General features: G+C 41.7%; 1 protein-coding gene across 4 annotated transcripts in view; it reads right to left on the minus strand.

The window, feature by feature from the left end:
* Nucleotides 1-88: 88 nt before the first annotated feature.
* Nucleotides 89-12,406, minus strand: part of SMURF1 (SMAD specific E3 ubiquitin protein ligase 1) — a 49,467-nt gene continuing 37,149 nt past the window's right edge. For 2 of the 4 annotated variants that reach the window (XM_064726214.1, XM_064726212.1), the window contains exons 10-18: nucleotides 12,061-12,265; nucleotides 11,675-11,778; nucleotides 10,104-10,218; nucleotides 8,985-9,163; nucleotides 8,007-8,144; nucleotides 7,530-7,650; nucleotides 5,881-6,082; nucleotides 4,988-5,063; nucleotides 89-4,328 (exon numbers count right to left, since the gene is read on the minus strand). In XM_064726214.1, the coding sequence (XP_064582284.1) occupies nucleotides 4,229-4,328; nucleotides 4,988-5,063; nucleotides 5,881-6,082; nucleotides 7,530-7,650; nucleotides 8,007-8,144; nucleotides 8,985-9,163; nucleotides 10,104-10,218; nucleotides 11,675-11,778; nucleotides 12,061-12,265 (1,240 nt within the window). In that variant the 3' untranslated portion in view covers nucleotides 89-4,228. Of the gene's footprint in view, nucleotides 4,329-4,987; nucleotides 5,073-5,880; nucleotides 6,083-7,529; nucleotides 7,651-8,006; nucleotides 8,145-8,984; nucleotides 9,164-10,103; nucleotides 10,219-11,674; nucleotides 11,779-12,060; nucleotides 12,266-12,406 lie in introns of all 4 variants that reach the window. The other 2 variants (XM_064726213.1, XM_064726211.1) reach the window with 1 other exon arrangement.

Here is a 12,406-nt window from a genome sequence, read left to right on the forward strand (position 1 = left end):
ATAGATCTATTAAATCTGTTGCATTTCAATACTTTGTCCACTCTTTTCCTCTGATTCCCACAAATATTTTAACAAACAAAACAGTAGCTACCAAGAGTTTAAAGTTGTGAGTTTATTGCATATGTAACAAAAATGAACATGACCTCCTGGGTCCAGCCTACTATACAATCACTGTTTATTCCAGCTGGTTCCATAACCACATTAAATAGAACTAGTATTTCCTTAAATACTTTGATTTAGACATAAAATGAAACATTAGTGTACAACTTCCACAAAATAAATCTGCAATAAAAACAGTGGGAAGAATAACAAGGATAGCAGCAATACTTAAACATGACATTACAAAATAATAAATTAAAAAAATACATTATAAAGTGGTTGAGGAACAACAACAACAATAACAACAAAAAAAAACCTTAACAGATTAAAACCAGATCCATACTGTGTTTCTGGGAATTTGCTGTGCCACACAGCCCTGAACCTGGCCTGGTGGCTGGATCAGTAATTTACAAAACCTGTTGGATTTTACAACCACCTCCACTTGAACTGAGGACACACTGCTGAGCTGATGGCACCGCCTGGAGCTTGGAGCAGCCTTTTAGGAGCAGGGTCTCGTCTAACATAATGCCCAAGAGAACACTCACACCCATCCACCCAACAGTCTGCTTGGTTCCTGCTGGAGCACACGAGCAGAGTGGTGGTTTCCTACATCCCTGAGCGTAGAGTAGAGGCTGAGGAGCAGCACCAGCTGCAGCAGAGGGGTTTGTGTGGCACAGCAGGGACACCCACCTTGCTGTGCCTCATCTTCCCTCCGGGTCACACCCAAGAGTTTCGGCGCTGGAACGTGGAATGGCAACACCAACACGGGACTCCATGGTTTTCTTTGGGCAAGTTTGAGAGTAACAACCGAGTTCAAGTGCTGGCAGAGAGAGTGGGGATGGACACACAAATTCGGACAGCTGAGGTTATCCCAGACCTCTGAGAGCCACTGGCTCAAGCCAAGCTAACTCCTGCTGGCATTTTGTCCTTCCCTGGCCTTGCAAGAACAGGCCATGGTTCCAAAGCCATTCTGCCTCACTTCTTGCTGTTCCTCCATCCACCCAACCAGCTTTAAGGCCTGCCTCAAATGCACGTACAGAACAAGACAAAAAATGTCTCTGTCGTCACTGAAGTGGCACAAAATTGCAAAGACAACACGATGGGAGAGGTGGTGAAGCTGTTGAAAAGAGAACTGAAATAATTTAAAAGACAGTGCCCTATTCTTGTTACTGTCAGCACGGAGGAGGTACCTTGACAAGGGCTTTTAAATACAGCAAAAAACAGAGACTTTTCCAAACAACAATCCTTGCCTATTCTTATTTTGTGCATTCAATAAAACACTGACCTAGCAAAGACATTAGGAACTATCTTATGTCAACTGGGTTGTTGACATAAAGCTACTTGACCTACAGATCTCCAAATCAGGGGCCTTTCCCTTCACCTCACTTGGTTTGTATTGAGCCAGTTGTGCTGCAGGTGTGACAGGATTTTTATTAGGGGTGGGCTTTAGTATCTGGGTTTTTGGGGTTTTTTTTACACTTCTTTTAGTGAAAAATCCACATGAGATTGCATGCAAAGCTTTTGGGCAATAATCTATTTTGCATTTTTCCTATCTGACTGGTTTATTGCACATTCAAACGTACTGAAAGGATTAAATACACTCTATGAACAGGTTTGACTTCAAAGCAATTTGGAAAATCCAGGGTTGTGGGGACTCTGCTACTCAGCCTGGGACTGCAGGGATGCTGTCTGCCAACTGCTGCACATCCCAACAACCAGAACTGCAGAAACTGGGCTCCAAGTGCCAAAAGATCCCCACAGAACAGGGGGCTGAACATCCTCTCCTGTACAGTCCTGCAGGATGAGCATCTTTAGCCACCCTGTGCAAATCTCACAATATGGTACAATTTTACACCTCCCATGCGACTCCCGACAACAAATCACAAGAATTATGGTCAATGGCAAAAAGAAAACCACAAACAAACAAAACAGAGAAAGATGCCAGGTTTTGACAAGTGTCTACTTTCTGTCCTATCACAGTTTAAAGCTATTACCAAATGCAATTAAATAAAAAAACAAAATAGAAGTATTCCAGTAGACATCTCCTAAGGACAGTCTCTTACCCACAGCTGAATTTCAATGCACTATTCCATTATTCCATTAATGTAACATCTGTTAAGTGGTTCAGTCATGAATCTCCCTAAAAATCAGGCTTGCCAAAGAAAAAAAAATCCTATACAAGCAAGTCTGCTTAAGTTTAGACATGTTTGATAGATAACTGGGTCTCTCTGAAGCCATGTTATTTGTTAAAATACTGTCTCATCTTGGTGTGCCAACTGGAAAAATGTTAGTGATTCAGTGTCTTAGGTTACAATGTAAGATGTAACCAAAAGTATGTACTCTATCACAATCTGTTAAAAACAAGTGGGGCAGTGCTCTTTATCTCTTCCATGACACATCCCTGATAACTCCCTCTGGAGGAATTATCTTCTGCTAAAGGGCCTTGGAGCCTCAATGCATGACTGACAAAATCACATTATCCCATGGTGAGATGCTCCACCCAGGGGGAGGAACCAAACATTCCTACCTGGATATAATCTGAGATTGGGAACAGCACAGCCCTTACCTACTGCATTCCCAGAGGACAAGAGCTACATAACCACCACTGGAGACCTTCAGAGGAGGACCAGACCCTTCTACAGGATCCCTGCTTCAACAGAACCACATCTATCACTTCATCAGGACTGCAGCCACCACTGACTGGGGCTGCCACCACCACCCTGGCCAACAGGGTGTCAGCTCCCAGCCTGACTCTGTCACTTTAAGCCAGTGTTTCTGTATTATTGCCTTGTTATATATACTAGTAAAGAGCCATTATTCCTATTTCTCATATCTTTGTCTGAAAGCCCCTTAATTTTAAAATTGTAATAATTTGGAGGGAAGGGGTTTACATTTTCCATTACAAGGGAGGCTCCTGCCTTCCTCAGCAGACACCTGTGTTTCAAATCAAGACATTCATGTATTGGATTTGCTTTTGTTTCCCCTGTGTTAGAGAACAAACCTTTTAATATTAGTTTCAGATATTGGAAAAAATAGCCTTATGGCTCTCTGGAGAAATTTTCATCCCTACATAACTGAAGTCATAAATTGTTCCAATAGCTTTCTGTAACATTTAGAATGTATTCACTATGCAGTTCCCCTTTCACCTCAATCTCCAAATAAATCTTTCCCAAGGCCAAAAAATTTGAAGCAGGAGTTTGTTCTGTTAACTTGACTTTTAGTGATTTCCATGTGAGTCTTAGAATTTAAAGTCACACAAACACATCTTGGGTAAAACAGTGGCACAGAAATCACAGCTTTGGGATTGAATGGATCTTCATCCTCTGTCTTCTCCTCACAAGGCTTCTCTGCAAGGTACTCACATCCGAACAAACGATGGAAAGTAATTCTGCTGGAGGAAAGAATTGTTTTCACGTGCAAAACAATTAGATTTCAGCCAGGACAACCAAAAAGAAATCATACAATACCGTTTAAGCTGTCCCAGATTCCTTCACTTTTCTTAAGGTGAGCCACAGCTTCCACTGGGAGCTTCCTGCTAAGGCAGAACTTGGATTTCTTTACCTTTCAGTTAAGTGTTCATATGGAGGTATTTTCTGCTAGAAGTTTACTTTTTAAACAGATGTTTAAAATGTGCAATGCAAATTCTGGTGCCAGTCAGACACTCTGCACCTGCTGGATTCTACAAAGGCTCAACCTTGATTTAAGACAGACTAACCAGGTGCATACCAGTTTCAAGTCCTCAGCAAATTAAGCTCATTCTCAAATACACTTTGATTCTCCTATTAAAAAAGCCCCACAGGTCGCTGACCCTATCACAATATGTGTTACAAATCTAGCAGAATATCCTGTGTAACCAAAGCCAAATGCTGAATTTGGCTGCATTTCAGGGGGGATAGAAGAAGAGGGAAGGGGTTATTGTAACAAAGGGGAGAAAATAGAGTTGGGAACCACCAAGAAAAGCCCCGACCCTCCCCCCCAAATCCACCAGCGACCTAAGGGAAACAGCCTCATCTCTAAGTTGTCAGAGTTCAGATGTTTCAGACAGCTTAGCAGGAAGTTCACAGCAAGCTTCTTCTAGCTTTTGATTTGGTGGTCCATGAGCTAGCATCTGTTTCCTTTGGTTGCTTTTTCATTCCACAGCAAAGCCACACGTCTCTTCCACAGCTGTCAACAGCTTCTCATAAAGCTTCTCGTATGACTCATAAGGCGGAATGTCGATCCGGTTAAAGCTGCAGGGAAAGGAACAAAACACTGATGGATCTGAGGTGCTTCTTGGGGAGAAATGCAAAGAGGTTACACACAGATAGAAATTGTAAAAACTCTCAGCTGTCTCAGTGGCCAAAGGAGACAAGATGAAAACCAGCTATTTCTACAGCAGGAATGCACAGCTTAATAGGGCAGCGTTTGGGATGAGGAGGAGGAAGAGGAAGATGCAGGAGACTTGCAAAGAAAAAGCAACACATCAGGCAAGCCCACTCCCTGCCCTGCCTGCAGACAGTCTGCTGCTGCTGACACCATTTCCTGCCCCTGATGGAGTGAGATTTCCGTGCAGGGCTCAGGCTATGCCTATACTGCAGCAACAGCATGAGCTTGCAACATTCGACATCTGACAACACTTCTTTGTAATGAAGAAATAAAGAAATAAACTTACAAATGTCTCACTACCCAGAATAATCACCTCTGGAATAAATGAAAACCACAGGTAGTATAGAAGACAAGCTTTAAGAAAGGCAAATTATTTTGCTGGCTGCAGAGTACAGATATATCCAAGCTAACAGAGCACTCTTGGAGTCATCCATGTGTATCACATCCCTAACCCCTGCCCAGGACAGAGATGACTCCTTTAAATCAAGACAAAGGGAGAGGAAGCAGAGTGTTTCCATCTTACCAAGTGTGAGCTTTTGGAAGGTTGTCTGTGTTTGCATCTATTAAATGGATGGTAAACAGTCTGGGTCCTGCAGCGCCTGTAGAACCTTAGACAGACATTCTAGTTAATGCACTTCAACAAAGCATCATTCACACACACACATTTTGCTGAGTATAAAAAGGCAAGAGAGGAAATTACAGCTCCAGCTGCAAGCCTAAGTATGTCCTAGGCTAAATCTGTAGAGATATTTGCAGCTGATGAAGGGATGGCAGAAGAGATAGGGCTGTTTGTGACAATCATTTTACAGACTGGTATTTTGGAAAGCTGCTAAATTTGATATTAATGAAGCTGCACCATCAAAAATGAAAATACTTAAGTGCATGAAGGTTTTCCTTGTAAAATAGAACTAGTATTTTAATTTTGAACATCAATTTACTGTCAGCCAACTAATGTGATCAGGAGATCAGAACAGCCAAGGACACTGCCACATTTTTGATAAAAACCTGCAATTTTCAGAAATTTGCTTTAAAGCCTAATGGTTTGTTGCTGAACTGAGGGGAATACAATTCTCACATGGAAAAGTTCTTCAGTCAGCCATATATCCCTGTGCACATTTGCACGGAATGATTTGAACCTCAGAGCACAGAGCTGCAGGAGACTGACGAGCCAAAATTGACAGCAGTCACAGCACTGCACAGTAACAGATCCACCAGCTTCCATCACCATCAGCAACAGCCAAAGTGTTCAGCAGCAGCTGAGCTGCTGACAAATGTAAAACAGCTCTCAAGCTCTGAAGTCTGCAAGTGCTTGACTTATCCAGTCATATGCTGATATTTTACAAGGGGCCTGTAAGTGCCACACCACTTTTATCCCTTTCTCCAAGCACAGATTAACTCAGCCTCCACATCAGTCACCTTGTAAAGCCTTGAAACCTTGAAGTGGGACACGCGTCGAGCCCGTCACGAACTGCAGCAGCCTTGCCCTTCTTTCCTCATCAAACGTTTCCACTGCTTGCCAGAACCACTTGACAATGTTGCTGTCAGCCATGCAGTGCTTTAGGCGTGTGTTGGACTTCCAGTCATTCAGGTCTATCTTATCCAGGCCTCCTATGATCAGCTGTTAGAAGATTAGGAAGGGCTTTAAAGTCCAGAGTAATTTCAGGTTTGCGGTTATAAAACACATCCAAGCACGTCACCAAGCCTGGCATTGTTTAGGTGCTTCACTCACCTTTTTGGTGTAAGGTAACCTTCCAAACCTGTACAGAACTGGCAGCAAATCTCTCCAGTTTGACTGCAGAGAAACTGATCCCAAGCAGTGCTTTACCAGCATTGGAACTTTCTCAAGCAACTAAGAGTCAGAAGCCCATGCAAAATCTGCTTTATTGAATCTGTGCTCCCTGGAAGGTACAGCCTGTCTTTATGAGGGGACAGCACTGATTGGGAATAAGGCTGTGGCACAGCATCATTGTCCTGCTGCAGGATTGTCCTAGAGGTGCCACAGGCATCCTGCTCAGCTTATGGAACATCTGAGTTGCTTTGTTGCTCCACAACAAACTACAGAAACTTTTCATCTGTTTTTTGACACCATTTGTGAGAATCTGACACAGATCAGACATATCACTTCAATCTCTTTTTCACATGACACCAGGTTGCAAAAAGGAAGTTGCTGCTGGCCGTGCATTTAACCACCTCCTCTGGCAACAACAAATAAACAGCACAGAGCAAACTTCACCCCTCAAAACAAAACATGTGTTGTATTTTAAATTTCCCATAATATTCCACAGTAAGGATCCCATTGCTGAGAGCTGCCCTTGAGCAGCTGCCTTGTGCCACCAAGACAGCACCCCCTTACACCTGCTCACATCATTAGGGGAGTTGAGAATGTTCTGACGTGGAGAGTATTGAAATATTTAATGGATTTTTAATCTACCTTTTTAAGCAAATGGAATGCAAGAACTTTGTGGGATTAACCAAAATGCATGACTGACTAGCAAAAAATGCTTTCTAAACCACAAATGATGAATATTCCACAGGTTATCTTATTTTTTCTAGGAAGGAAAACCAGAGGAAAAATTGCTGTAACAGGAACTATTTTAAGAATTAGCTTTATGCACCTCAGGATTTGATATAAGAAAACAATTTCTTTTCTATATGCTCAACTCTTCTACTTCTGCAAACCAATTCCTGTGTGCAAACAGAAACAGCCATGCATGAAAAGTTACTGGACAAAACAGGTTCTGGGGTAAATAACATGTCTGGTCTTGCCAACAATTCCTCAAGCTTGCAGTGTTTCCTCCTTCTCAGACCACCTGCCTCGAGCATTAGACCTTGGATAGAAACCACAGTATTTGTCTTTCCCTCTTTAAGTAGCCCTCTCAATAATATCAACTTAAAGAATGTCTAGAATAAACCTAAGAGGGTTTGGTTAAACAAATACTCAGCTTTCTGGTATATGGAATGGAGTAAGTTTTGTGGTTGGTTTGTTTTATGTTTGTTTTTTAAATCAGTGCTTGACTGTGGATCAAACAAATTACAGAACAACAATCCATGTGGATAAAACATACCTCAAGTTCTTTCTGGTCAAAAGGCTTAAGAAGATGTTGAGGAATAAGTTCATTAAAACCTTTCTGCAGAGCCAGGAACTGTGCCTCTATTCCTCTCATGAACCGCCAGTTGACATACAGCCTGAGGGGGAGGAAGGAAGGAGTCAGGGGGATCAGCTGGACAGCACTGGGGTTTTCACAGCAGACTTGCAAAATGCTCATTTTACAGATGACTTTATTTTAATACACACATTTTGTATTATGAAACAAGTGCTTATCCATTCATTTTCCCATCAACAATTATTGCACCATCAATGGAAAAACCAAAATACATTCAGAACTTCATCTCCCCAGGTCTTCCAGTGAAAACATTCGTGTCATTTATGACTCAGGAGTTCCCACCCAAAATCCTTACTTCCCTAGTTTCACTATATACAAAAATTCTGTTTACTACCCTCTTCCCACTCCATTTGCAGGACATATTTCTGTTGGCAATACCTGACATATTCCTTCTTGTTCTCTTCTGTCACTGGAATATTCCTGCCATTTGGTTTGAGTTCATGCTGTAAAATCCTCCCGAAGGCGTTGTGCTCCACACAGAACGTGTGGTCCAGGACTGGTGTGATATCGTTCTCTCTGCCAATGCACAGAGGGGAAACTCAGCATTTCTGGCATTTTGCTAACTCTCAGTGGTGATGCTGACAGTTATTTGAGCACCTAGGTAGTCCTCAGGCTAAATCTTAGCTACCACCTGCATTTCACACACCAGAGGAATATTGCCACCATCACCAATTTCTGTATGGTTTAGTGCATGTTGAAGAACCTGATCATCTGATTCTAACAGAACTCAGGACACTGGATAAAACCCTGTATACAGAAATACACACACACACACACACACACACACACACACACACATATATATATATATACACCCAGCAAGAATCTGTTCTGCTGTCACATATCTGAAGCACAGAAGAGATCATACATAAAAAACTTCATCATCAGTAACTTCTTTAAATACAAAATTCAAAACAGCTTTTAGGAAAAGAAATTAAGATAAAGCAAAGCAGTTCTGAAGAGTCCCAAAGCTACACTGAATGCTGGATCTTGTTCTGCAAGCATACAGAAGCCCAAATTACTTCCATTTATTTTCACTTTAATCAGAGTTGGCTTTCTTTTGAAGAAGGCTGTACTTCCTCTCAGACCTCTGTCCTGAGTTTGGATTTTGATAGTGATATTCTACCATACCCATGCAACCTTTAATGATTTAGTATCTACTTTATTGCAAGGAGAGTTTGCAATGAGAACTTTCCCTCAAGTACCTCTGATATATTAAGAATAGTTTAATGACTTTGTACAGACAGCCACCATAAAAAGATTTTTGCAAACTCTTTGTCTAAAGCAATCTCACTATTGCCAACAAACTCTACCCCATTTTCTCTACAGTGAGACATTGCTAAATTCAGTACTTACAAGATCCAGACTAAACTTTTGTGTAATTCTGGGTCAACAGATTCCAGGTCTGAGAGCTGGATGGGCTTCCCCAGCAGCTGCTTGTAAAAGGGAACTGTGAACCCCCCGTTGATATAGTGTCCATGGAACACAGCCAAACCCATTATCCGACCAACAAAATGGAAATAAGACAAATGGTCCTGCAGGGAGAGAGGAGAATCAGCCTTGGGAAGACACTGACACCTTGTGGCACCCTCGGTGGTTTGTTCTGTGGGAGTTACCTGCAGCCCTCTGGGCAAGAGCAGCCACCACTTTTCCTCACAACGTAACCAAAACCAAAGGATTAATGATTAAAAACCTTGAGGAAGTCTCTGTGCATTACCTGATTAATAAATTGGATTCAAATCTCTAGACCTCTCAAAGGGAAAAACTTGGAAAAAGAAAATCCCTGTGAAACCTCCAGAATCCAAGAAGATGAGGATTCCAAACAAATTAGTTTATTCTTTATTTAGTCATCCAAATGTATCTAGTCCTGAGGAAGCAGAGTGCTTGTTCCCTTCATTTCTTTCATGTTCCTTTGAAACTAACTCTTGAAAGCTGAGGTGTAAGACCTATGGTTAATATTCTTCCAACCCACCTCCCTCATCTTCCAGTGCAAATGTCAGGAAATGTCATGTCAGGAAGAATTCCCTCTACTAATACAGAACTGCTGCTCCTTTTAGGGTCTGCATCAACACAAATCCTCCAGTAAGAGAAAAAGCAAGCACAGGAGAGTAGTGAGAAAGGGCAAGCAAGGGATACATCCCTAAAAGTCATGGGGTGGCACTGCTGGGAATGCAATGCTGTGTGCACAGCCAGCTGTGCTCACAGTGAAAATGAATTTCATGTTTTGTCTTCTCAGAGTCACTGTGCAAACCAATCAGTACTGAGGAGTCTCACAGAAATCAGATATTTATCAAAGGCTGTCATGCTTTTAATTTCTGAACAAAACCCCTCTGCTTCTTACTGTGTAAATATGACATTAACACCTTCTTATTCCAATTTACCCTGCAGTTTAGACTCTTCCTGTGAAAGAGCAGCTGTAAGAAACTGCAGAGGACATCTCTAAAGTAGGAATACTGCTGAGAAATTAGTACTTACAGGATTGATAGAAGAGTCTGGATTGATTTGCAGCATGTAAATATTATCTGTGGAGTACTGGAAGAGTCCATAGTAGGGATTCAACATTTCATGGCACAGTAAATACAACCACTCTCTGCCAAGAAAAAAAAAAACAACAACAAATTTAGAAGAGTACAGCTTGCACTTAAGTTTTAGACAGCACAATTATTGTGACTGATCAGTCATGGAATGCTTATTTCAAAATCAGATCCTCTTTTGCTGCCCTCCATTTGTAGGCCAAAAGGGTGTGATTAAAACCCCACAATGTCCTACTCCACTCAGGGCAGACTTGCTTTAGTTTAGAAGCATTGAAGGGATTAACATCAATTAAAGAAGCTACAGCAAGCTGTTAGACAATGCCATCAACTAATTGAGTCTGAACAGGCCACACTTCCAAAAAAAATCCTGCCTTTGTACAGAGTTCAGTTATTTGGAGCCTATGAGATCTGCTTCCCTGCAACCTGTACAGTATAAGGAAATATTTTAAAAAATCTGTTGATTAGAATCAGTCCAATTGCTGGGGATCTTTAAAAAAGCTGTTCTTCTGCCAGCTTGGTGACTGCTTTCAGCAGAGGGCAGAGGGAACAGAGACCAAGTGCATTAAAAGGAGGGGTTGGGTAAATTCTCTCACCTCAGTAACACACAAGGACAGGAGCAGAACTAAAGCTATTTCTGACCTCCCAAGTGACCATGACAAATACCCCTTTGTTGTTAAATTTGGACACCCTTCCCAGGTCCAAAATATTCAGAGAGAACTATCAATTGTAATGCTTAGAAGTGGAGCTGTACTGATCTGGAAGAGTCAGTTGCAACTAATGGGCAATTATGAAAGGCATCAGGGTAACAGGATGTCAACAGTGGAGACACCCAAGGTTGCCTGGGGTAAGGCAGCTCAGAATGTTCCAGCTTCTTTCCTTTGTCCAGGGATTGATCACTGAAAGACACCTAAGTGAGCAGCTTTTGTGGATTTGAGAAATTTCTCTGTGAATTTACACAACTCTGAGCCACCAGGTGAGCGTTTTTTCAGTGATGCTAAATCAGCTCCTGAATTTCAGATCTGATGTGACCTGCAGGGAGTTATTGTCATTTTTAAGAGGGAGGCAAGTCCTCGCTGAAATTTTAGCTTTTGTTTAGGATTAGTTCATCTCCACTCCTGCTCCATCAGATCACAGAACTCTCCTGAATGCAGCTGAGACATAACAAAAAGGAACTCTCCTGCAATCCATTTGTGGGAAATCAGAGAGGTGTGTTTAACAAAACCATTCCTGTGATCTGGGTCTCACTTCAGGGTCTATACACTCCCTGAGAGACCTCACAATCTGAGCTGATCACACTTCCATAACTTGCAGTGGGACAACTGTTAAATCACAAGCTTCCATTTTCCAGTGTACCACACAAAGAGTGAAGCTACAGCCACTGTCTATAAACTAGACCACAAATAATTAACATATGACATGAACAGGTAACTTGAAAGGGGATGGTAGCAACCATAGGGCACTTAAAGGGCAACCTTACAGTTAAGAGGTGTCAGAAAACCCCCAAAATCTCACCTTGCTACTCCTCCATAGTCCAGGCCCTCCTCTCCTCGGAATTTCACCATAAGCCTCTTTTTCAAGTCCTTTGGCCTCATCTTCATTATCTGACGATAGGATTCCTGTATGTGCATTTGTACAATTAGCTCTTTTACTTCCTATAATTAAGTCTATTAAGATTTCTCTATTACCATAATTAAGATCTCTGCATTTCTGTAATACACAGGTTGTTACTGAACTACAGAAAACATGACTCTGAGTGCTAACCTGAAGCAAATTTCAATGACAACTGTGTAATGTGGTGGGTGCTTGTGAAGCAAAGTTGTAATAATCAGTGATCAGTTTTACTTAACTCTTCAGTGACAAAAGCTGCTGTTAGCAGTAAAAAAAAATCAATCAAATACCTCAAATATTTCCTCTCTGGATACTTCAATACGACAGTGACCAGCCTGAGGTTGCTGAAGAGAGAGCTCATGTCTAAGAACTTTCAACTTTTGTACCAAGTCTCTTTCATATCTCTGTGCAGGCAACTCCTCACCCTCTTCCAGTGACCCCTCATTTGGAGCTGGTAGAGGCTGCTGGCTGGGCTCTTTTAGCTGGCATTGATGGCTTGGAGAAAAAAAGGACAATATTTAGTCTGGACACACAACAATAAGGAATTTGTAAAACAATGATGGAAGAAATGATTAAGCTTCTCTAAAAGGAACATGGAGTGAAATGTGTGTTCAGCTGGATACTTCTGTACTATCT

This window comes from Zonotrichia leucophrys, chromosome 14 (genome assembly GCF_028769735.1).
Source record: "Zonotrichia leucophrys gambelii isolate GWCS_2022_RI chromosome 14, RI_Zleu_2.0, whole genome shotgun sequence".
Classification (NCBI taxonomy): domain Eukaryota; kingdom Metazoa; phylum Chordata; class Aves; order Passeriformes; family Passerellidae; genus Zonotrichia; species Zonotrichia leucophrys.